The sequence below is a fragment of the Microcaecilia unicolor genome, chromosome 8 (genome assembly GCF_901765095.1).
Source record: "Microcaecilia unicolor chromosome 8, aMicUni1.1, whole genome shotgun sequence".
NCBI classification, from domain to species: Eukaryota; Metazoa; Chordata; class Amphibia; order Gymnophiona; family Siphonopidae; genus Microcaecilia; species Microcaecilia unicolor.
The window spans coordinates 38,161,309-38,187,780 of record NC_044038.1 but is presented as its reverse complement, the minus strand read 5'-3'; the positions used below and the strand labels follow the sequence as shown (position 1 = coordinate 38,187,780).

At 41.7% G+C, this 26,472-nt stretch overlaps 1 protein-coding gene across 6 annotated transcripts in view; it reads left to right on the top strand.

Annotated features, from left to right (window-relative positions):
• CLEC16A (C-type lectin domain containing 16A) overlaps positions 1-26,262 on the top strand; it is a 365,691-nt gene extending 339,429 nt beyond the window's left edge. For 5 of the 6 annotated variants that reach the window (XM_030211400.1, XM_030211398.1, XM_030211399.1 and 2 more), the window contains one exon: positions 24,361-26,262. In XM_030211400.1, coding sequence (XP_030067260.1) covers positions 24,361-24,719 — 359 coding nt within the window. In that variant the 3' untranslated portion in view covers positions 24,720-26,262. Of the gene's footprint in view, positions 1-6,884; positions 7,009-24,360 lie in introns of all 6 variants that reach the window. The other variant, XM_030211402.1, reaches the window with a different exon arrangement.
• Positions 26,263-26,472: the final 210 nt, after the last annotated feature.

Sequence of the window (26,472 nt, the reverse complement as noted above, 5' to 3'; positions counted from 1 at the left end):
TTTATTATAATGTAACACAAAGATTACTAAGAGGCATATTTTCAAAGCACTTAGCCTTCCAAAGTTCCATAGGTTTCTGTGGAACTTTGGAAGGCTAAGTGCTTTGAAAATACGCCTCATTCTAAGTATCAACAAACCATTCTTCATAACTAATAGTAATTCCTGGTCCACCACCCACCTGTTACTCCTCCTCCCTTCAAAGCGATTCTCTTCCAACCATTCACAACTCCTCTTGAACAGTTGCAGTAACTGTTATGAGCGTGTCCACCATGTCCTCTGCACTTATCACACTGAAAAGGTCTCTACCACGTGTTGACACTGTTCACAATTAGTGCAGATGCACTTACTGCGTCCTGTTGAAGAGCTGGTAAGTACACCTGCGCTTAACTGCACAAGTGACTGTGTGCGGTAAGCACCTCGCACTAAATGCAGTGTGCAGACCGTGGCCATTCTCTTCCCACTTCCTGCTTCCTAACACAACATGCAGTTAACATGCGAATTAACATGAGCTGTCATTCCACTGTGGCACCTTCCTGATTTGCACACGCAATTTAATTGACTAACAAGCCAATTCTCTCTTGGACTTTACAAAATTAGACCCATTCCCCCTTCCCCCTCCCCCCACACACAGCAGAATATTGTTGTCTGTTTTTCGTATATGCAGATGTTTGAAAAGGAAAAAATATATATTACTATAACTTTATACTTCAAAAATTGTGACTCTGGGCAAGTCACTTAACCCTCCATTGCCCCATGTAAGCCGCATTGAGCCTGCCATGAGTGGGAAAGCGCGGGGTACAAATGTAACAAAAACAAAAATAAGTAGGGTTGCAACATTTTGGGGGTCATTTACTAGCAATTATTATGAATTAATTTCTGTAGGTCCCATTTTATGCAACGGGCCCTCCAACAATGAATGCGCATTTAATGGTGTTAGCACATGCTTGTGGTCAGTTATCATCACAACCACCACCACCACCACCCTGCTTGTGATCAACTTCGCAAACAGCATTGTTCAGTCTGCCCAGGACCACCTGGCTGCTTTGTAAAGGAGGCTCCGAATCACATACCCCCTCCTACTCTGAAGAACCTACCCAGTAGCACCCAAATCATATATTCCCTGCCCCAAAGACACTCTCTTTCAACTTAAATCCCTTCCCACAAAAGTTCCCCGCCTCTAGGGCCTACTTTGCAAAATCTATGGTATCTAGTGGGGTCAAGGCAGAAGCAATACCCAGTTGGTCCTGCTGGTGCCAGGTTCGAAATAGTACCAGCCTATGTACCACAAGACTATGGCTAGAGGTTACTGGTTCCCAGTGGCGTAGGAAGGGGGGGGGCAGTGGGGCGGACCGCCCCGGGTGCACGCCGCTGGGGGGGTGTCGGCTCGCTGGTTCCCTGCTCTTTCTGCCCCGGAACAGGTTACTTCCTGTTCCGGGGCAGGGAAGCAGCAGAGCCGACGCAGCTCCCAGTGACATGCACTGGGGGCGGATCGGCCCTCCCACCTGCCCTCCGCTGCAAGGTAAGGGTGCGTTTCGGGGGGGGGGTGCACCGTGCCCTGCACCCGGGGGGGGGGGGGGTGCACAGCGGCGACCCGCCCCGGGTGTCAGGCACCCTTGCTACGGCACTGCTGGTTCCATTTTGAACCTGGTGCCAGCAGAGGCAGGAGCAACACTGGATTGTTCCAACCATGACCCCACTAGACCCCCAGGGATTTTACAAGGCAGGCCCGTGGGGATGGGGCTTTTTGGGAACATGGGGGATTTTGAGAGGGGTGAACATTGGGACACTGTAACTTAAATAAGCAACAAATGTATCTAATTACTTGGCACTCCATCTCCCTTCCTTCTTCCTCTTGCTCTCCTGTGGCCCCTTTCTATCCCTTTCCCCTTCCTTTTTCTAAACAGTCCACCTCTCTTTTTAACCCCTCATATAGCTTCCTCATGTCATCCTCCTCCGTCTGTGTTGTCACCGTCCCTTCAAATTGCCAGATACTTTAGCAACAAAAGCTATGTTGCTCTGAAAACCAGTGAGGCAGTTCTTTTTACAAGGCTATTGTCCAATAAACCAGTGAGGAGGAAGCATTGTGTACAAATCGGTTCTCCTTGGAATCATTTGGGGCTGCTGCATTCAGGGAGTGGCATAAAACAAAAGTTTCCAGACATGTTAAAGTAACAGGAAATGATGTAATGTGAGAAGCACTGCAGTGTGTTGAATGCTTCTTTCTTCAGTGACTTCTAACAACTTTATGTGGCCCTTTCCAACGCTGGAACGCCAAGTAGTGTTAGAAAGTTTTAATACATTGTTATAGAACTAAGAAAATTCGAAGCTGTCCTGGTGGCTCAGTGATAATGCTGCACTTCTGTGCACAGGGTCTTTGGTTCAATTCCCAGATCAGATCTTTTACTCCATGGGACTAAGGAAAGCCTTACCACCACCCACTGAGGTAGCGGTAAGGGCGCCCACCGGGCAGCGCATTGCACTGCCCGATTACCACCGGGTACAGTCCGACGCTACAAAAATAAATACATTTTTGTAGCGACGGAAATGATGGCGCGGTAGGGGTGGGAAGTACCGCCGGGCTGCTGCGGTAGCTGCCGGTACTTCTGTTATAGCAGAAGGAGCCCTAAAACTTTCTTTTATGTAGCTTACTACACAGCTGTCATTCTACCAGGAATGTGATGTTATGGCCATAAGTAAATGAATACGAGATAGGGACCTATTTTTCAATCCAATCCAATTCATGTATTTATATTCCGCCAAATTCTTGTAAGAGCCCAAAGCAGATGCAATTATATAACCAGTATACTAGGAATTAAATTTCTCTGTTATTACAATTTCATTATTATAAAAATATGAAAAACCTATATTTAAGAAAAAATATTTACAAAATAATAGTTTTCAGTTGATGATGAAAAATTGAATAAACACGAAAGATTAGACACCTAGGCCCCGATATTGAGACAGTGGAACTTGGACTGGCTAACTCCTGCTGTCGCTGGCAAACCCAGAAATTCAGAGGCGGGGTCTTATCTGGCCACCAGCATTGAATTTCTGGGGGGAGTGTTTTGGCGCCACAAACATAGCAGGTTAAGTCAATATCAACTGACCAGCTAGGTTCTAGCAGCCAAAGATAGACCTGTTATTTACGCAGGTGAAAAGCAGTGGTAACTGGCTGTGTCACGCGACATAGCCGGTGTCCAGAATATTCAGCAGGAGATAGCTGGTTATCTCCCGCTGAATATTGGCAGATAACCAGCTTGAGTGTATTTAACCAGCCAGTTGCTGTTCCTGGCCAGTTAAATACCTTTGACTATCGGGCAGCTACTACTATTCATGTCTAAACTGTTCGGTTTAGTTGTGTATTTAAAAAGTGTTTTTAGTATTGATGACTGGAGTTTTATTAGGTGTGGTAACATTATAATATGTATTACATCATAATAAGCTAATATAATATGCATTACATTATAATAAGCTAATATATGCAATATATTAATACCCAACTTTTTCAGAAAATTTTAAACCTATTAGGAAAAATTGTAAGCATTATTTTTAAAACGTACTTGAGAGCACCTGGTAGATATTACTCACTAAATTGATGAGTATAATTCTTTTCATTTGGAATTTAGATTTAATTATTTGCCTTTGCAAATCCATGCTCGATGCAACTTAGCATCAGGTAGAGTAGATGGTTCTCTACTCCACTGAACTTGCAATCTTCATTTGTACCGGAGGCAATGGAAGGTGAAGTGACTTGTCCAAGTTCACAGAGAATATCAATAGAAACAGGATTCAAACTTTGATTTATGTGATAGCTTTATACAATATGAAAAATCTAATTAAAAGGTCTCATCAAGGCAGAAATATTCATGAATAGTCCAGAAGTGGTCCTAAGTGGCTTGTTTCTGTGTTTAAAGTTTTAAAGTTTTTGTATATTGCACTTCTCTAGGTATGCATATGTTTTCAAACAGAACAGTAAGACACAAAATAAATATACATTGTAAAATAGAAATCTAACAGACGTTTATATCATAAGACTTAACCTGCGTAGTTCATGCCTGCCATTGGGCAGGTTAATTTAAAAAACAAAGCACCATCAGCACATGTAACTTTTGTGCGCTAGCATTTGTTAGCGTGGGCTGAACATTAGTGCACGCTAACCATGTAGGTGCCCAAAATATCAGACTCCCTATTCCTTCTTTTGAGAAATGCCTAAGCGCCGTGGTAAAGCAGCGGTTCGAGCCTCCCCGCTGTCTATTTCCCCTATTGTGGGTCCAATGGATCGCCATATGAGGAGTCTTGGGGGCTGGAGGAGAAGTTGGGAGCTGACCCAGTGGAGACGCCGGCTTGAGACAGGAGGCGGTGGCGTCTCCTGGGCTTGAGATGACACTGAGCCCCAACAATAGAGCTCCTCCCCCGCAACCACAAAGTTCGAGTTCTCCCCTCTATGAGTTGATGGTGCCTTCTTTGAGAAGTATGCAAGGCACCATTTTGAGTGAGGCTCACTTCAGGGGGAGATTGGAGAAGATGGACTGGAAGCTCACTCCCGGGTTTATAGATTAGTGCCTTAGGCATGTACCCCTGTTACGCTCATGACTCTCCCATTTCCATGTCCCATTTTTCAGATTTGTGTAAATGCCAGTTAAATCTAATTGCTTGTCAGAAAGCTAATTATTCGCAGTAACTAGCTCATTTTTCAGTTGTGCATGCAAATTGGGCATGTGTGCAATTTTTGGTGACTTTATAGAATTACGAGGTATCTGCTTAATGCTTTTTTAATAAAATCACTTGTGACATTATCTTGAGTTTAGGCAAGGTTGGCTGTAATTCAACTCAAATCTCTGGTTTTTGAAGCACAAGTAAAATTAAAATACAAGACCTCAGATATCTTCATTCTAGAACCAAGGGTGTTTTTTTTAATAAAATGACAGTAATGCACAGCTTAATTCAGATAAAACAAAATGGAATACCTTTTCTTTTTTTTCTTTTTTTTTGACAAGGAAAGAGGGTAGTTCTTTCTTTTATTCCTTCATTCTCCAGTTCGGTCAAATTGGGGGGGGGGGGGGGGGGGGGCTGGAATCCTAGTGCCATGAATCTTCACTTTCACTACCCAGGGCTGTTCCCTGTCTTGAATCCCACCACCCTTCAATATAACTAATCTTGGGGCTCTTTTACAAAGGCGCAGTAGGCTCTACGTGCGTGCAGTGTGCGCCAAAACAAGACTACCGCCAGGCTAGTGCGCCCCCTCGCGGTAATTTCAGATTTAGCGCAGGGCCATACCGCCGGGACAAATTATTTTTTTATTTCCTACCACGCGCTGTGTTTTTGGTGTTAATTGGCAGTTGGCTTGTGCCGACTGGTCACCACGCATGTAGCGTGTGAGCCCTTACTGCTAGATCAGTGGGTGGCATTAAGGGCTCAGGCCATAAATAGGCTCGTGCTAGTTTCACTTTTACCGCAGACCCTTTTTCCTAGACGCAGTAAATACTGGCCCGGCGTGCGCCAAAAACACACACCCACACTACCGCAGGCCATTTTTTGCCACGGCTTAGCAAATGGACCCCCTTGTCATTGTCGTGACAGTCATGGGCCTGAATCCAGCTGCTGAGTGATGCTTTTCAGTATTGACCTTAACTCCTTCCCCACCCTGAGGGCTTTGAACACTGCCTTCTCAGTATCTCCAGCTGACCCAGGGAGCAAAAGACCCAAATCAGAGGTGGAACTGGGCGCTGTTTACGTGGCAGTCACTAGGCAGCTGAGAATACTGTTAAATATGCAGTAGTTTAGGAAATGAGGAGTAATAACGTTAAGCTGTGCCTCTGTCAAAAGGTTTTACACTTTCTTAGAAACTATAGTTGTATATGGGTTTCTTTTCAGAAAAAATGATGTCCATATCCTTTTATTTGTGCTGCATACACTGAGGGGTCCTTTCACAAAGGCTAGTAAGGGCCTACACATGTCCAGCGTGCACCAAATCATCACCACCCAGCTTCCACGTGCCCCGTGTGATAATTCTGAATTTGGCGCACGTCAAAAACATGCAGTAGAAAATAATTTTCTACCGTGGGGGCGTTCCTGGTAGTAATCAGCAGTTGGCACTCTCTGGACGGTTACCGCGCAGGTAATGCATGAGTCCTTGCCGCTAAGTCAGTGGGTGGCGTTAAGGATCAGGCCATAAATAGATGTACGCTGGTTTTCATTTTGCCACAAGTCCATTTCCCGGCCTCCCCAAAAAAAAACCTTTTTTTCCAGGCGTGCTGGAGAAGTGGTCCAGCGCGTGTCCAATACATGCGCCCACACTACTGCAGGCTATTTTTTTTGGTGTGCCTTTGTAAAAGGGCCCCTGAACATTTTTAAAAATTATTTTAGCTTTATAAAGTAATCTTTAGAATGATATAAGCGATAAGATATCTATGGCACAAGCATGCTAAATGCAGCTCAAGACCCATTGTAGTGGCACTTTACATTCCTAGCCCTCAACTTTGAAAGTGTAGAGCTGTCTAATTCACTTTGTGTTCACACTGTTTGTTTATATAACTATTTGGACTTGAAGCCCACAACTATGTATGTTTATAGCTCTGAAATCTTTCCTTACAGATTAAATGCAATATATATTTGCTATGTGTGCATTTCACCTTCATAAGAGAGAGAAAATCCTGCAAATTAAAATGGTTCTCAAGTAATTATAAGTAGTACAGTCTGCTTTCAGTTGACCAAAGAAGGTTGTAATTTACCAGAGTACCAATCCTTATGAGATGATGTTCAGATGCTGTGTCCTGTCTACCTGACTGTTACTGTGCATTTCTCCTCTGTGTTCATACCTGTTGCCCTTCACTCTTTCCCACTGTTAAAGCCTTCCTGTGATCTGTTGCTGTGTTTTCCTCTAGTAAGGTCTGGCAGGAAAGGACGACGGCGAGTGTTTAGTCTGTCGGAGGCTGACAGTCACGGTGGACACTGGGTTTAGGCCCGCAAGCAGCAGCCGCATCAGCAACTCGTGCAAAATCAATTCAGGCAGGTTCTTCCATCAGATTTCACAAGCCCACGAGATGGAATACAGCATAGTCCAGCTTAATTTCCTTTCTAATAGCAATGCTAATATGCACGTATGATGTACCCAGATCAGTATCAACCCTCAGAACAGATTGGGCTCAGAATTCCAAAAGGGCAGTTCTATAATAGAGCAGCCACTTGAGCACGTAAGCGTACAGAATATTGTTACTTTCACGGCAGCAAAACACCTCAGCGCTATTCTGTAAAAGCACACATAAGTGGCATAGCAAGGGGGCGGAGCATGGGAGGGGCCTGAGGCCATGCTGCCATTTGTGTGCAGTGTCCGTTACGATTGCCCTTGCCTTACTTAAGTGCCAACAGCTACATCATATCTGTGGCTGATGTAACTGTGGACACCTAATATTTTAGGTGTGCCGATTCTGCCTTGTGCTAATAATATTCTGTAAGAAAATCTAGGCACCCAGGTTCCATCACAAAATAGGGTCTCACCACCCAGGATTGGGATGCCTAAAAGGAGATACCCGCTTATAGAACTAGCTCCTGAGTGTGTTATTGCTAAAAGAAAAGTCAGACTTCTGTTTAACTTTCTTCTGCAAGTTGTTGAGCAACTTTTCATTTTGATCCTTACTGGCTGGCTTAGGAAATTACTGCAAATTCTTAGGAAAAACATTTTTGCCAGCTGCTAAGCTGATGTACAATGTTATTAAGTACAGGAAAATAATAATTAAAAAAAAAAAACCCCAGAGCTTCCTGTTAAACACAGTTTGAGATAGGTATCTCCCTGCAAACAAAGCATTCCTTATTAAGCTTTTTGGAAAGTCTCATTTTTGTCAGTACAGTAAGAGTTAGACATTTCAAAACAGAAGATCAGTAAACAAGGACTGGGTCAAACTATCCATCAGTGTTTGACGTTCATTGAGGCTGCTTGGTCATGGATAGTTGCACTGTGGCTTTCAGCTTATACTCGTGATCATGACATCCTCTTACAACCCCATTAAGCTCTGTCCATTTCATCAGCCTTGATAACTTTTTGGTAACTGGCATATCATAGCTGATACAAACCATTAAAAAAAACATGCTCATTAGCTATCAGATTAAGAGCATTCCAGAATCCGATTCATTTTCAGGCTTGCCATAAGTACACATTATCTGCATTTTTTTTCTTTAAATTGCACCCATTGTATGTAAGTTAAGCACATTTATTCGGGTCTGACAGTATTTTACAAAAAAAAAACAACACAAAACTGCCAAATGTGGAGTCTTTTTGAAGTGCAGGAGCAGCCATTTCATCAATTTGCAAATGCACAAAAAGAGCGAAATCAACTCAGCATGTGCCACATATAAGTGCAGCATTTATATGTGAAAGCATTAATGTTGCAAATTCTATATATAGCCTAGAGACCACCTTTATGAGCATCAGGCACATAAAGTGGCAGTTAGGTGTGTAGTTTATAGAGTACTATAAACGATACACTTCATTTGGTTCATCTAGGGGTACCAACTTATGTCTGCCATTGACATGGCATAACAGAATGCATCAATCACAAAATATGCTGTCTCTTATAATTCAAGGTAGTAGTACTTAGTAGTCAAATCAAACCAATCAAAAATTGGAAGGGAAGAAGCATCCATACCCTACCTCCACTCTGTGTTTTAATTTAAAAGTGGCAGGGCTTAAAACAGGATGAATACTCTTTGCAGGCATTTAAAAAAAAAAGAACCTTCCAAAAGAGATTGTTAAAACTCCATTTGTCTTCAACTTTAATGGAACCAAAAGGCGTAACTTAAAGAGAAAAACAAAAATCAAAAACTTAGTTTAATGAAAATTTGCTAATCCACTACCAGAACTAGACAGAACAGAACTCTTATCACTCGACTGACTAACCTCACTGCTATTAATGAACAAGCACTAACACTCATAGGAGCCAACTTTTCAAAATTATTGGGGGTGCTAAGCCCAATGAGAATAACTCCTCCCTGGACACATACACGGAATTTTCTCAATATTGGGGGTGCTCAAGCACCCACAGCACCCACAGAGTCGGCTCCAATGCTACCACTTTAATCCTAATGTCTAAAATATTTTCTCTATAATTGATGACTCAACATATGTTACAATCCAATCTATTACTCAGGAACTTATATGCAATACCATAATGTATTATTCTTGACCATGTATGTACGCACCTTAATGCAATACCATTTGTAATTCTGTTAACCGGAAATGGCAATCGCCATTACGGCAAATGTAAGCCACATTGAGCCTGCAAATTGGTGGGAAAATATGGGATACAAATGCTATAAATAAATAAATATCAATCACATCGACTGTGGCCAGAGTTTCGCTGGGATTCTGGGACGTTGAGAAATGGGTGCATGGCCACAGTCGATGCGATTGGTATTTAGCAGTGGAATAGCACCTTTCATTGAAGCTAAGTTTTTGCTTTTTTTTTTTTTTCTTTGTAAGTCACATTCTTTTTTAGTTGAATTTCTTTTATTGGTTTTCAATACAAATATACGCAACAGCTCACGACATAACAACAAGCAATATGCTGCAAAGTATGGCAACACTGGAGCTCACATTTAAGAAGTAGCAATCTACATCCAGAATCAAATTAAGTGAAAACAAGAGAGAGGGAGGAAAGAGGAAAAGAAAAGGGGAGGGGGGGGGGGACTGGAGGATACAAATCAAAGTATAAAGCATGCATATGCCAAAAAATACATCAAATTTAGTACTTATGTTTGTACCGTATCAAAATACGAGTCACATTCTTTTTAAAACACAGGGTGAAGGTAGGGTTCTGAGGCTTTTTCCCTTCCAATTTTTGATTGTACTCCATGTTTGGTTTGATTTGACTAAGTACTACTAGCTTGAATTATAAGAGAGCATATTTTGTGCATTGGTTATATGCATCTTTCTATCCATTTTTGTGTTGGATACATTGTTATAACCAGGGCGTATCTGAGGTTCGGCAGTAGGGGGGGCAGGGGCTAGAGTGAGAGGGCACATTATACTACCCCCCCCCCCCCCCGGCCGCCGCCGCCCCCCCCCCCCCCACCGCCGTCAACCCGCCTACCGCCGGCGCCGTCACCTACCGCCGCCGAGGTCCACTTCCTCCTGCCGGTGCCTTTAAAAATATTTCTTCAGCTTCAGTTTTAAGTTCTTCTTCCTCGTGCTGTTGAAAGCTGCAACCTGCATCCCTTCCAGTTTCGGACGGAGTCTGACGTCGCAGCACGTTGACGTCCGTCCGAAACTGAAAGGGATGCAGGCTGCAGCTTTCAACAGCACGAGGAAGAAGAACTTAAAACAAGACCTCGGCTGGGCTGGCGGGGGTTGGGGTCCCCCGCCAGCTGAAGTAATATTTTTAAAGGCACCGGCAGGAGGAAGCGAACCTCGGCGGGGGTAGATGACGGTGACAGCGGGGGAGGGTTGACGGCGGTAGGGGGGTCCAGGGCGAAATCTGCGGGGGCCCAGGCCCCTGTGGCCCCACCCAGATTCGCCCCTGGTTATAACAGAATGCACCTACACCAGTGCCAACCTTACACTAGTATTCTGTAACAGGATCTTGGTGCCAAGATGCCATTATGGAATAGGAGCTAAGCGAACGGCATTGGAGCACCAATTTATAGAATTGCACTTCATTGCTGCCAATAAAATAGTAAGACCGCAATTTATTTTTTATAGGAGGTTTAGGAAACTCCCTTAATCCCTCACATAAAACCCTGGGCAAAACAAACCATTTAAAAAAAAAATCTGTGCATGCCTCTGAACTAATGCAAAACCAGCAGTGAGGTTTTGTTTTTTTTAAATATATATATGGGAATCACGCAAAAATGTATGGCCTGCCTAAGCCACGCCTCCTTGAAATCTCTGTGTACTGGTGATCTGCATGTGTAAATAGCAGCTTTCTGAAATCATCATTTACACATGTATGCAATATACACGTGGACATGCTTTTTAAATAGAGGACAAAAAGTAGAGCTATCTGTGGATATTAAGGACCAGATATAAGCATCGATGCATGTTACTAATGCCTTATAAATTTAAATATATTTATTCTGGCTTTACTTCATTTAGAGGATTTGAGCAAAGAAACCACAAAGATGATAAAACAGTTATAAAACCTCAGAAACTGAAGTATTTAAAAGATTAGCTGTAAAGCCAATGAATTTCAAAGTATTTAAAGGAAATCATAGTGATAAAGCATGTTTTGTGGGTTGATACTGATAAATAAGACATCTTTCTTTAACTTTTCTCTGGTTTTCCTGGTTTGTTACAGTAAGTAGAATCTTTTTAGCTCTCTTCCAGTTATTTCTGCCCTGTTGTCTATTTGTTAGTGTTTTGCTAAGCATGTCATTATAACTGTGTGCCATGAACTTTTCTTTCCCGCTCTACTCCTTGGGTCTCCTCTTTTCATAATTTTGTTGTACGTTTTCTGAAGCCACAGTAGAAATCTGGATTTCATTTGGCTGGTGCTCTTTCTAGATAGAGGCTTAGAAAAAACAAAAGCTAGCGTATTCATCCAAGACTGAGCTGAAGGTTTCTGGAAACCCCGGAACTTTTCACTTCAGGTCTGCTACAGAGATCTAGTGACCTCTGCAACTGTTTTCTACTTGAATATATCCCTGCATGTACCAGTTTCATTACATTTTAAGCTCAGAATATTAGCATAACTAAGTTGGTTTACAGTGAAAATGCAATCTTTATATAGAATAATACTAAGGAACTCTTTTACTAAGCTGCTTTAGGCACTGATGCTGCAAAAAAAGGCCTAATACAGGATGCACTGAAGTGTTCCACATTGCTTTTCCCACCTGCGCACACTAAGGGCTGGATTCTCTATAAGGCATGTCGTATAAAATGCATAAAATTGTGCGTGCGGCCAATATACGTGTGCACTAAATGCTTTAGATGCCCATATATGGGCGTCTCTAGTGTTTAGCATGCACTAATAACGATAATGTGCCTTTTTAAAATACCCCCATAGTGCACTGTCAATACCACCACACTAACAGCACACTTATAACACAGGAGCCCATAGTACTTCCTAAATAGGAGGTGGTAAGTGCTTCCGTGGTAATTTTTAGAAAAATGGTCACACACTAACATTATCACACGGCCATATATTCAACAAATGGTGAAAAAAGCCCTTTTGACTGCCGCGCTAAAAATGGGCTTAATGTGTGGGGAAAGTCCCAGATAAGAAAGCGCTCAGCCCATTTCTTAGTGCAGCTTAGTAAAAGGAGCCCTAAGTTTCTGATTTCAGTTTTTAATCTAATAAAATGAATAGGGCACTGTTTCTTCCAAAATTAGGGGTCCTTTTACTAAGATGCACAGAAAAATGGCCTGAGGGTTTTGGGCACGCGCAGAATCAGTTTTCAGCGCACCTGTAAAAAAGGCCCTTTTAAAAATTTTTGCCGAAAATGGACGTGCGGCAAAGTGAAAACACTGCATTTATTTTGGGTCTGAGACCTTACCGCCAGCCATTGACCTAGTGGTAAAGTGTCACGCGGTAACCAGGTAGTAATGACTTACATGCGCCAAATGCCACTTGGTGCGCGTCCAATACACACGGCCAAAAATAAAAATTATTTTTCGACCGTGCATATCGGACGAAAAGAGCCACGCGGTAACTCCATTTTGGCGCACGTTGGGCATGCATAGATGCTTACGTGGCTTGGTAAAAGGGCCCCTTAGATATCACATAATCACAAGTTTTAGTGTGCAATGCTTGTTAATATTATATCAGTCAGGCGTAAGGAGATGACTTTTACTGTTTAGGAAGCAGAATTAATATATTGTCTGTCACTGATTTTTTTTCGCCAAATTTCGGTTCACTTTACTTCCGACTTAATTGGCGATAAATGCCATTAAGAAGCACTGATTGGTGCTGATTAGCAGTTGCCTGCGTAACTAACTTACACCCTTATCCTAAGCACCTAACTTCTCTCATGTGCAACTCTGAAGGGGGCTTGGCCCAGGGGCGTAGCCAGACAGCAGATTTTGGGTGGGCCTAGTTAAGAAGTGGGTGGGCACAAAATGTTCTCTCCCCCACTCCCACATCAAAAAAAATAACTCAGCTGGTGAGAAAATGCTTCTCTCCAGTCTCCACCTTGGTAGTCTGCAGCAGGCATGTGCTGAAAACTGAGCATATGAAGGTGCCAGTATTGTGGAGAGCAGCATTTTCATTACCATGTCCTACTGTTGGATGGGCCTGAGCCCTAAGGGGGTGGGCCCTGGCCCACCCAGGCCCACCTGTGGCTACGCCACTGGCTTGGCCATGGAGGGGCATGGACCGTTCCCAGGATTTAGGCGCAGTGTTATAGAATAATGTAATTTATGCGCTAAACTGCCATTGAGTGACAACATTTACATCAGTTTTTAGCAGGTGTAAGTTCTTGTGAAGTGCGTGCTCATTCTGTTCAGAGCGCCCGCTGCGTAGTGCAGATGTTCCTTACACCTAACTTTGAACACCATCTATTGAATCTACTGCCATATACACTTAGGCATTACAACATTGTAGATGTCTTAAATTTCAGTATAGATAGTCCTGTTTGCTCTTTTGAGGGATAAAATCCATAATATTAAAATGTATTTTCTCCACAATTCAAGGGCAAGTTATAGGTTCTGCCTTCCAGCCAAACTGTCACCCCTTGTTGAAGTCTGTCACTGATTTATCTAACAATGACTTAGAGTGGTGTTAAAGTGGAAATTGAGTTCTGGTGTGTATTTGCTCCAAATTGGGAAAATTTGTTTTCTTTTTTCAAAAGTTATTTTCTCCTAATAAAGTAGCACATTATTGCACACCCATAGCAACACATCCCACGTAACTAACTTTAGGATGGCTTTTGTTGAAATGCTGTATTCAGGCGCTAGGTACTGTACATGTGGTCTTATTTTGGTTTTCAGACATCAGCCAATCTTAAATTGATTTGACTTGTCTGGATATATACTAATCAGGCCGAAGGCCCCACTGTATACCTGATGTGTATACAGAAAACAGCCACAACTGGCATAAAGCCTACTCCTTTTCCCAAATTTTATACCCCAGAATCTGTGTCGACCCACCAACCATAGGTGTGCCACTAAATGTTCACCTAGCTTTTCTTTTTGACCAATGCCAGGGATTGCTGTTTTGAAGAGAACTGTATCTAATCGGATAGCAGACTTCTATTGTCCATGCCCTGAAAATGGCAAGGACAAATCAAGACCAGGTATAAAGTACCATATACCATATGTAATGAGTTTATCTTGTTGGGCAGACTGGGTGGGTCTTTATCTGCCGTCATCTACTGTGTTACTCCTCTGCTCATGCCCAAGCATGTGTTGGTGGCCCATCTGATGTGAGTCTTATGCTCAACTGCAACTGGGCTTCAGTTAACATATTTGCATTGCAAATTATTCCGGGTCTCTTTGAAGGTTAAAGCCCAACTGCGGTCTTCTTACAGCCCATTTTTATTATTCCAAGTTGTCTTTCTGTAAGAAAAAAAATAGATTTATACATCCCACCAGAAACACTTGTTCTTCTTCATCATTGGTGGAAATGGTTTTTTCATTTGTGTTTGAAGACTCCCCTCAGCGAGTCCCATCTGGTACTTCAGAGAAGAGAGAAGTTGCTTATCTGGAACATGTGTTTTGTGATGGCTCTGATATGTTCACTGGAGGGAGGCATATTAAATGTTTCTAAATGAAATAAAAATAATATTAAAAATGCACACAGTCCCTTCCCTAGTTTAATTGTGGAATTAAAGCATGCCACACAGCCTGGGGATGTAGTAGCTGCTCACATTTCCAGAGGGTTTTCCAGGTTTGCATTGGAAAACTCTAGAAAAATGTTCCATGTTGGTGCTGTCAGACATTGTCCCCCATCTGAGTGGCCTGTGAACATCTGCCTTCACAGAATATCTGATACAAGTATTCAACTTTGTTTTCTCTTTAGTTAGGATGGCAGTAGGCAAGTTTGGTACTCAAAAGCCAGAGTCTACATTTTAGGATAATCAAATGATGTAAATTATGGACATCCTAGAAACCAGATCTAGTCATGGCTCATGAGAATTGGACTTGCCTATCCCTGTTTTAGGCACATGTGTTCCCTCTGTGCTAATATCGTACCTACATAAGTACATAAGTATTGCCATACTGGGAAAGACCAAAGGTCCATCAAGCCCAGCATCCTGTTTCCAACAGTGACCAATCCAGGTCACATATACCTGGCAAGATCCCAAAAAAGTACAAAACATTTTATACTGCTTATCCCAGAAATAGTGGATTTTCCCCAAGTCCATTTAATAACGGTCTATGGACTTTTCCTTTAGGAAGCCGTCCAAACCTTTTTAAAACTCCGCTAAGCTAACCGCCTTTACTACATTCTGTGGCAACGAATTCCAGAGTTTAATTACTCTGTAGCTCTTCAGTGGGCTTATATAGGGGTAATGGAACATCTTAGCGTGTACTGGAAGAACACCTTGAACAATGGAGAAAATCATTTTATAGTTAATGTATACATACTAGAAATGTTCCCAGCATTTTACACTTGACTCACTTTATAGCCAACTTTGTGTGACCTTCAAACTGTGTGCTTCATCATGGTTGATCCAAGAGATTCACCATGTTGAAATGCTTGGGAAGTTTTAAAGTGCTAAAATGCATAGCCCTCAGAAAGAGATGATAGCTTTTTATTCATGGCAAACTATTTTCTGCTTTGTTTGGGATTTGGTGCCCACTCTCGTGTTACCTCAGCTGTCTTCAAAACCCTTACTAAATCTTTCAGATTATAACATTCCTGCAGCACCTCCACTAGGCTTAGTGGAATGTGAGGGAAAGTCCTAACATTGCAAAGAAGATAACGTTGTATTCAAGAGATTTTCTCTTTCTGATGATAGTTTTGTTTTTTAACGAACTTAGGGGTCGTTTTACTAAGATGTGGTAAAACATGGCCTTAGCACATCCTTACACGAGTCATTCCCATGCACTAAAGCTATTTTTACTGCAGCCAGAAAATGGATGATTTTCCATTTTCCCAATTAATGGTCATGCGCTAATGTTCCATACCAGTGGCGTAGCTACAGGTGGGCCAGGGCCCACCCAACAGTAGCACATGTTTAGCAGTAGCTAGTGGGGATCCCAAGCTCCGCCAGCTGAAAACTTCCCCCTGATGCTAACAAAAACGCTGCTCTGCACGATTCTGGCACCTGCGCATGCTCAGTTTTCAGCACATGCCTGCTGCAGACCGCCAAAGTGGACAGAAGCATTTTCTCACCAGCTGAGATATTTTTTTGGTGGGAGGGGGAGAATGCTTGGTCCCACCCACTTCTTGCGTAGGCCCACCCAAAATCTGCTGTCTGGCTACGCCCCTGTTCCATACACAAACTATAGCACAGGTACAAAGAACAAGTTCTAATCACACACTGTGCACAATATTATATATACTCTTGTAGTGTTAACACAGCACAGACAGTTTTTAGCACTAAATAGGTACACAGCTCAATCGTGGGTCAAAAAACCCTTCGTTTTGTTTTCTTTTTTTCTTTGCAATATCAAAATAGAACTTCCTTTATCAAGCACAAATAGCCAGCACTTAACTTCTTGCAGCAATCCCGACGGGGACCCATTTCGCCACCGGCTTTCTCAAGGGAACTGCCTGCTTTATCTTCTGCCTGTACCCCATCTGCCATTATCTCAGCAGCATTTTGATATTTTAATTGCAAAGAAAAAAAAACTGAGGTTTTTTGACCCATGATTGAGCTGTGTACCTATTTAGTGCTAAAAACTGTCTGTGCTGTGGCACTGAGCACGGTAGGCTTCTGAGGTTTTTTTTCCTCCTAACGAAAAAATTTAAAACCCTTAAAACAGAAAAAATCTGAGGAATATTGATCGTGTTAAATCTGGGAAATATTGATCGTGTTAACACCACAAAAGTATATATAAAAACATGCGCTAATGTTGCCATTAGTGCATGACCATTAGCAAACATAGCCTGTGAGCTCTTAACCACCACCCATTTTTTAGGCAGTAAGGGCCCACACAGCAATGTAGCTACGCTAACTGATTTGCAATGTCACACCCACTCTCCAACCCTAGATGTGCTCCCTCCGAGAAAAATATAGTAATTATTTTAATAGCATATGGTTTGCTTACGCACATTGGGATTTTACTGCAGGACGCGTCAGCATGTCCCATGGTAAAGCCTTTTATGTTGCAGTAAGCACGGCGCTAGCACGTACTGCACCTTAGTAAAAAGACCCCTTAAAAACCTACTATTCCCTATTGGACATCAGAAGAGATACTAGTAAATACTCAGGGGTCAATGCAGAAAACCGTGTGCAGATGGCTGAGTGCAAAGCCTCTATCACAAACTTAACACTAAAGTTTTGCTCTCATAAGTACATAGTATTGCCATACTGGGAAAGACCAAAGGTCCATTGAGACAAGCATCCTGTTTCCAACAGTGGCCAATCTAGGTCACAAATACCCGGCAAGATCCCAAAAATGTACAAAACATTTTATACTGCTTATCCCAGAAATAGTGGATTTTCCCCAAGTCCATTTAATAACGGTCTATGGAGTTTTCCTTTAGGAAGCCGTCCAAACCTTTTTTAAACTCCACTAAGCTAACTGCCTTTACCACATTCTCTGGCAATGAATTCCAGAGTTTAATTACACGTTGAGTGAAGAAACATTTTCTCCAATTCGTTTTAAATTTACTACATTGTAGCTTTATCACATGCCCCCTAGTCCTAGTATTTTTGGAAAGCATGAACAGACGCTTCACATCTACCCGTTCAACTCCACTCATTATTTTATCGAACTCTATCATATCTCCCCTCAGCCGCCTTTTCTCCAAGCTGAAGAGCCCTAGCCGCTTTAGCCTTTCCTCATAGGGAAGTCGTCCCATCCCCTTTATCATTTTTGTCGCCCTTCTCTGCACCTTTTCTAATTCCACTATATCTTTTTTGAAATGCAGCGACCAGAATTGAACACAATATTCGAGGTGCGGTCGCACCATAGAGCGATACAAAGGCATTATAACATCCTCATTTTTGTTTTCCATTCCTTTCCTAATAATACCTAACATTCTATTTGCTTTCTTAGCCGCCGCCACCGCAGCACACTGAGCAGAACGTTTCAACGTATTATCGACGACACCTAGATCCCTTTCTTGGTCAGTGACTCCTAACGTGGAAGCTTGCATGACATAGCTATAATTCGGGTTTCTCTTTCCCACATGCATCACTTTGCACTTGCTCACATTAATCGTCATTTGCCATTTAGACGCCCAGTCTCGTAAGGTCCGCTTGTAATTTTTCACAATCCTCCCACGATTTAACGACTTTGAATAACTTTGTGTCATCAGCAAATTTAATTACCTCACTAGTTATTCCCATCTCTAGGTCATTTATAAATCTGTTAAAAAGCAGCAGTCCCAGCACAGACCCCTGGGGAACTCGCTAACCACCCTTCTCCATTGAGAATACTGACTATTTAACCCTACTCTCTGTTTTCTATCTATTTTTAATCCACAGTAGAACGCTACCTCCTATCCCATGACTCTCCAGTTTCCTCTGGAGTCTTTCATGAGGTATTTTGTCAAACGCCTTCTGAAAATCCAGATACACAATATCAACCGGCTCCCCTTTATCCACATGTTTGTTCACCCCTTCAAAGAAATGTAGTAGATTGGTGAGGCAAGAGTTCCCTTCACTAAATCCATGTTGACTTTAGAGGCATATTTTCAAAGCACTTAGCCTTCCAAAGTTCCATAGGTTTCTATGGAACTTTGGAAGGCTAAGTGCTTTGAAAATATGCAAGTCTCATTAATCCATGCTTTTGAATATGCTCTGTAATTTTCTTCTTAATAATAGTCTCTACCATTTTGCCCGGCACTGACGTCAGACTCGCCCGTCTATAATTTCCTAAAGCAATAAGTTAATATGCAAATTTGAAGTAAGCTGAACTATTGCACTAATCAGACCAAGCATACCAGATCTTTTTTAAGGTTCTGCACCGAGGGTCTCTTTTACAAAGCCGTGCTAGAGATTCTCAGTGTGGCAAACGAGGAAGTCCATTCAGTTCCTATGGGCCTCCTCTCATTTGCCACGAGGGAATCGCTAGCAGGGCTTTGTCAATAAGCCCTGAGAGCAGCTAGTACTTGTGTGCATGTTTGAGCAAAATGAAAATGCCGGAACCTATGCTGAAATATATTGTGCGGGTAAATAACGGCATCACAAAACTTTTGTGGGCGTAAAATTTCTGAGATGCTCATATTTATTTGCAGAACATTCCAGCACATACACAGATTTTAAAAAATGTTTTTGCTTTGGCCTATGCACAGAAATGTCACCTCCTGTTCTGTCTTAAAAAGTTGTGAGTAGTGTTGTGCTCGCAGAAAAAAGAAGAAACAGACATTAAGTCATCACAGACAGTAGAAGATCAGATTTGCCTTTGTACGCCTCTGCGTTAAAGCTCCTGCCTTGTGCTCATGTACTTCTCTGTATTGGGGCTAAATAGTTAATAGCTTCATTAACATTCATTTTAATATGCTGTGTGCGAGTGTCGTACACACAGATTGATGCAGTTACCTTCTGCGTGAAAATGCTTCTCTGCATCGCATGCTCATAAAATCATTCACTGATGTCACACTAACCCCTTCTCAATATCTGTACAAGCTTTCTGCATTGAGCTCTCAGTTTTTTAATAATCCCCAGGGGCCATTTTAAATTGGCCAACTTTTTCAGTAAATGCAACTAAAGTGTTCCTCTAATTCCTGTAAATGCACAGAATTTAAATGCATCCATTCTGCAGCCCCCCACTACCTCTCCACTCTCATCTCTCCCTACATTCCTCCCCGTGATCTCCGCTCGCTGGACAAGTCTCTCTTGTCGTCCCCCTTCTCCTCCACTGCTAACTCCAGGCTTCGTTCCTTTTCTCTCGCGGCACCTTATGCCTGGAATAAACTTCCTGAGCCTGTACGTCTTGCTCCATCTCTACCTATTTTCAAATCTATGCTAAAAACCCACCTTTTCACTGCTGCTTTTGGCTCCTAGCCACTACTCATTTGCCTCCCCTTGTTCCTTCTCACCCAGTACTTGCCCTTATTGTCTTGTCTGTCTGTATTACTTTATTGAGCAGGGACTGTCTCTCTGTGTCAGGTGTTCAGTGCTGCGAGCGTCTGGTAGCGCTACACAAATGCTAATAATAATAATTCCAAGGAATGAAGTAATTAAAACCAGCTTCTGGAGTTTAGTTTGAGTTTAAACCATCCTAGGGTAAAAGCAGACACAGTATTTCTGAACGGCAGAAGTTTAAACCATTGTGCCAGAAGATTGTGCTTTTGAAGTGCAATGTTTCCCTTGAAATTCCAAGAAATACATTTGAATTTATTATTTTCTTTGCCGTTCTTTGTCTCCTGTATCCTCTTATTTCTTATCTTCTTACTCGCACCAGTTCCTATGACTTCATCTGACAGATACACCTTTTAGTACATTCTTGACTGACCAGCTCACTTCCTTCTCACTTTTCCTTAGAACATTAAGAAATACAAGAACTGGTAGTTCTTTTTTGGTGGGGGTGGAGTTTCCTCTGTTCATCAGCAGGAGAATCAGTATTTTAAAGTAAAAATATAATTTAGAGTAACGGAACTGTTAGAAAGGTATTTTCTTGCTAGGGAGAAAAGAACTGCTATCCCCCCACCCCCCACCCACACACACCCCGAGTTTCACATAATCTCTCGGTACCTTTGCCCATTCTGATTCATTTGGCTTTTTGTGTGGTCTTTTTTTCTCCCCAAGGCTTAACAGGAACTATCTGAAACCAAAAGGATACTCTGAAACTGGACATTTTCAGAAGGAAGCTTCAAGATAGACATTTGGGCCAGTTGTTGACAAATAATGAAAGATGTCCACAGTTGGGATCTAGTTTGTCCCCTCCCCCCATCCTAGCCATGCACTGGGAGTCAGCCTTGATTTAAAAAAAGACCCAATAGGTCTGTTTTGTAGCTTAGACAAAGATGTGGCAGCTTTTTCAGCTGGCCACCTCTTAATTGTGAGAATTGTGTGATCTTGCACATTGGATTGTGATAGGATAGCATTTTATCTAATCTCTGAAGCAACAGAAAGACATTAGGCCTATCAAGATCTCCTCCGCTTACAAAATATACCACAGGAGCCTCCCATTATCTCTAAAATGTGTTCTTCTGAATTTCATTGTTGACAGTAGGCTTTGTAATACACAGAGCTGGCGTAACCATTAGGCAAAACATGTGGTTGCCTGGGGTGGCAGCTGTCATGGGGGCGACAAAGGACAGCGGCACTCAAAATAATACATTAGACAGACACACAAACTCAAAGAACCATCAGTACAGGGAGGGTGGGCAGTTGTCAAACAGTTCAAAATAGCTCATTTACCTGAATAAATGACCTTTGAAAACTGCACAAAAGTGCAGTTTATTATTTTAAATTATGCTGTCCAATTTTTCACAAGAACATTCTGGAGGGACTGATGATTAGGGTGATCAGAATTGTTGAGTATAATTATCAAACTCTTTGGGGAGGGATGTTCCAAGGAGCCAGAAAACTAACTTGGGTGGGGGACTCAAGACTGAAGATTAACCTAGGACACCCAGTAATCCCTGCACTAGTTCTGATAATACAGATAGATTTATTGAAGTCCTTTTGCAGGATTTGTTTAGTGCCTAATCTCAGAAAGTCCAGGAAGAACAAATACAGAAGTTGGGGGGGAGGGGTGTCTCTTTAGTGCTTTTGATAGCTCAATGAGAAATGTATCACCAAAATATATTAACTTATTTTGTAGAAATAAGGGTCATGTTGTAGATTGTACCTTTTTATTGAACGAATGTGTTTGTTGACTCTTAGTTCTACATATGCACATGGCCAAAAATGTTCCTACTTTATGTCCTTCTGGTTTGAATTTTGATTTGCATGTGCTTAGGTGTCCTCTCTAGTAGCAGCTGTATTGTCCTTGGTTTGACTTTGGTTTTATCCCTTTTTGTTCCTTTTCAGTTTTATTGGGACATTCAGAGTGACTTCACTTCCAGGAACACTGCTGCTGCTGAGATTCTCTTGTTTAATGTTTCTGTGTTCTGCTCTGTCTAAACAGAGCCTCAATGGCAGCTGCGCTCATAGAAAATTGAAGTTGTACAGAGTGTTCCAGTAACATGAATAGCTAGAGAAATAACAGCTGAGGACAGAATAAACCAGGAGGTGATAAATAACTTAATTATTTAACAGAAAAGAAAGGAACAGAGAAGTAGGTGGGATATTCCTGTCAGGGTAGATATAAGAGAGAAAAGTGGAAATGGTTTTCCTGTCACCTTTAAAGTACAATAGCCGATAGGAATCATGTTTGCTAGAACTATTTTCCTAAGACAATTACCCCCGAATTCTATATAGTGTGCCTAGAGATCCACGCTGAAATCCAAGCGTATTCTATAACAACGTGCGTAACTTAATTGGTTTAACAAGCCAATCAGCATTGATAACAGCTCTTAGCAAGCAATAATGAAGACTAATTGGCAGTAATTACAATTTATGCACACAAGTCGCTAAGCATAGTCTGTAACACAGTGCACCTAACTTTAACGCGTGCAGGCAAAAAGAGGCGTGGTTATGGGCTGGGAAATTAGCATTTCGTGGGTGTTGTGAAATTCACATGCGTAGTTATAGAATATGGCCCAGCGTACCGGAATTTATGCCACATTTTCATTGGTGCGTAGTTTTAGGCACTGGGATATCAACTAAGCATATTCTATATACCATGCCTAAATCTAGAGGCCGCTTATAGAATACGCTTAGTCGACACTGTTTTCCGTGTGGATATTTTAGGCGCCATATATAGAATCTCCCCCCTTTGTGTTTATTTCACAGTTGCAAACAAATGTCCCTGTGTCTGATTATACTGACTATTGTGGTCTTTTGTCTATCTATGAATTCTTAGTATAAATTTTTTTAGATGCCTTGGGGTAAATAATCAGCCAGCAGCAGTGGTGTTATACCCAGGTATTCAGTGCTGGACCATGTCCCAGGCACCAGCACTGAATGCCCGGGTTTATGCAGCCAGCTATTTCTTATCCTGTTAAGTGTGATATTCAACACTTAAGTGCCTAAGCGAAAGCAGACAAAGATAGGACTGTGTTTTATGTGGTCTGATTTGTCCAGTTAACTTCGGCACTTAACCACATAAGTTCCGCCTCTGGACCACTCACAACATAGCCGGTTTTCAGTTTAGCTGGTTAAGTTCCACTGAAAATCAGCAGATAGTCTTAAGCAAGAGATTTAACCAGACAGAAATCTCTCCTGCCCAGTTAAATCACTTTGAATATTGACTGCTTTGGTTTTTTTTTTCCCTTTCTCTTCTGCCTGTATTAACTGAGGGGCCATTTTACTAAGGTGTAGTGAGCAGTTACCCCGTGAATTAGCGCAGAGTGAATGTTGGTGCATGGCTGCTGCAACAGTTACGCTGCTGGCATGACAGCGCACACTCATTTTTGCGCTAACTGCATATCCTGGAATGCAGTGGGAAATGGGCAGGAAATCAATGTTAATGGTGCCTCACAGTTATCGCACAGTAAGTTCTGCGTGCTGTCACTGATGCATTAAATAGGAGGTAGCAAGTGCATCCACACTGCCAGTGCACTGATTATACAATAGGGCAGATGCTGGTAACACCCCTGACAGTAAATACTCAGTCTGTACACTTATGCAATGGGGGAGATTCTATATATGGTGCCTAAAATATCCACTCAGAAAACATTTCCACGTAAGCATATTCTATAAGTGGCGCCTAGATTTAGGCGCAGTATATAGAATACACTTAGTTGATATCCCAGTTCCTAAAACTGCACACGTCCATTTACACCAGTGAAAACATGGCGTAAATCCTGGTGCGTAGATTTAAGTGCACTGGGCCGTATTCTATAACTACGTGGATAAATTTTGGAGTGCCCATGAAATGCCCATTTCCCCACCCATAACCATGCCTCCTCTCTGCCTGCACACATTTAAATTTAGGTGCTCTGCATTATAGAATTTGCTTAGCGATTTGTGCGCACAAATTCTAATTATTGCCAATTAGTGCTCATTATTGCTTATTAAGTGCTGTTAACAATGCTGATTGGCTTGTTAAGCCAATTAAGTTACACGCACTATTATAGAATTCACTTGGATTTAGGCGCAGAACGCTAGGTGCGCTATATAGAAGCCGGGGGAATATATGTACAAGTTAACCACAGTTTAGTAAAAGGACTCCTAAAATGTATTTGTGAAAGACTTGCTGTTACTGGTATCTCTTGTCCATATCAAATGCTGACATTCTTCCACATCTGTCTTCTTTACCAGATGATCTTTCAACTTCCGAACAACCTCAACTAACTTTCCCCAACCAGGTGGAGTTCATTGACGAAACTCAATCTATTGACACTAAATCTCGAAAGAGTTCTGTGAAGAAATCTGAAGTCGAAAAAGCAAACTTATCCCCCAGCCTGATTCCAGCACAACAGCCTACTATTTCTTTAATCTCCGATGACAGCACAGATGCTTTAAGTGTGGAGTCACTTACTTTGGTCCCGCCTGTTGACCCAGACAGCATTCACTCTTTCAGCTGCATTTCTCAGTCTTCCACTCCTTCCCAATATTGCAGCATGACAGAGAATGAAGGCTGTGACAACATTGAACCTGTAGACCACAACGAACGATGAAGACTTTTCTTATTTTTTGCCTATTTTCTTATTTAAATGATAAATGCACAAAAAAAGCAGTTGGATGATGGGTGAAGATCTGTCAGTTTTCAGCATACAACACATGGAGTGGTTAAAAATATCCTTAACCCTGTCGCATCTTTTTATTGAACAAGAAAATGGTTTGTGACATCTGAAATTGATAGCCCACATTATCTTATATTAAAAACAAAAGCAATCGACTGAGAGAGACTGATGACTGGTTTGAGAAATTGTGTTTACACTATATATCACCCATGCAAGTGTCAGAAGCTAAACTGTTGTTACAATCACCCATTAACAATTGACCAGAAATAGCATAACAGCAAACTTATCTCACGCTGCGCAAATCCAGTCAAAATAGCAACAACAATTTCACTTTACTGCTGAGAATTTAAGGAATTGAAGAAAAGGCAGCTTGTGGGGCGGAGAACAATAAAATAGCAGCAAGACTGGGGAGTTGTGAAAATGCCGATGAAATGAGTGGCGTATCTTCACATAAACTGAAAAAGTACTATCAAAAATGCCTGTGTTATGTGTCATGATATCGGTTTATTTTACAGCTTCAACATTACATGGAACTACTTTCAAGCATTAGAATGTGATACAGTCATAGACATCAAACACATTATTTTTAGGTGTTCTAGTTACCGTCAACTTAGGGTTACTTTGTGTAGCAGTGTTAACCAAACCAGGAGGTACTGTTGCTCCAACCTCCACTCTCTTCTAAAAGAGAGAAATATTACCAACAGCTGTTCAAACAACAAGAGATTAATTTGCTGTTAATAACAATGCACAATTTCCATTGTGTTGAAAAACAAATTGTTTCCTATTCCGAAAGCCTAATTCACTTTTTTGAGGCATAGATTGGTCTGTACAAAAATAGGATTTTCAGTATTTTCTTCACAGCACCGTAAGCATTAGTATCATCCTCTAGGTATTTATTTATTTCAGCATATTTGTCAAACACTCGCCTGTTAAAGTTTATTTGATTAAAAAAAAATAGGAACTGTTTCATAAAATATCAGAAGTGTTGTTGCTCTTTTGTTCCGTACTTCCTCACTTGGTTTTCAGCAGCTGGAAAGGACATCTATCTCTGTTCAAAAGCCACCGATACTGCCACTTTTTCAAAGAGTTCACTTCTCTTTTTGACAAAAGCAGGCATGTTATCTCACAATGACAGGTGTTAACAATTCCCTCCACAGAAACAACTTATAAGTCACACTTTTTAATAAAGAGATAAGATGTGGCAATAGTAACACAAACACGAATCAGCTTGAAATGTCTGGATGGAAGCACACAATTAACGGGGAAAGCTGATTCCAGGGAAACTGTTATTGCCTGAGATGTAAGAATTTCCAGAAGCAAAGAATCTTTGGTTTTAATTCAGAATCATCAAACCCAAAGATAAGCCATCTATGGTCCCTGAGGATCACACAACAGTTTGACTTTCCTTATAGTCGTACTGTATCTGGGAGTACCATTTAGACACTGTGGCTCTAATTAAATAAAAATTTGGATAATTTTTATCTTGGTTTTTCTTTCTCAAGAATCTGAGCTTGAATGTAAATGACAGTCTTAAACATACCGAATCAGGATTTCTTTCCCTTTTTAGTAGTATCTGAGGCTGAGCCTCAGATGTAGCTTCTCCCCTCCCCCAGCAATCCTGTTAGAGCAAATACCATAGTTACTAATCTGTTGGGCAGACTGGATGGACCATACAGGTCTTTCTTTG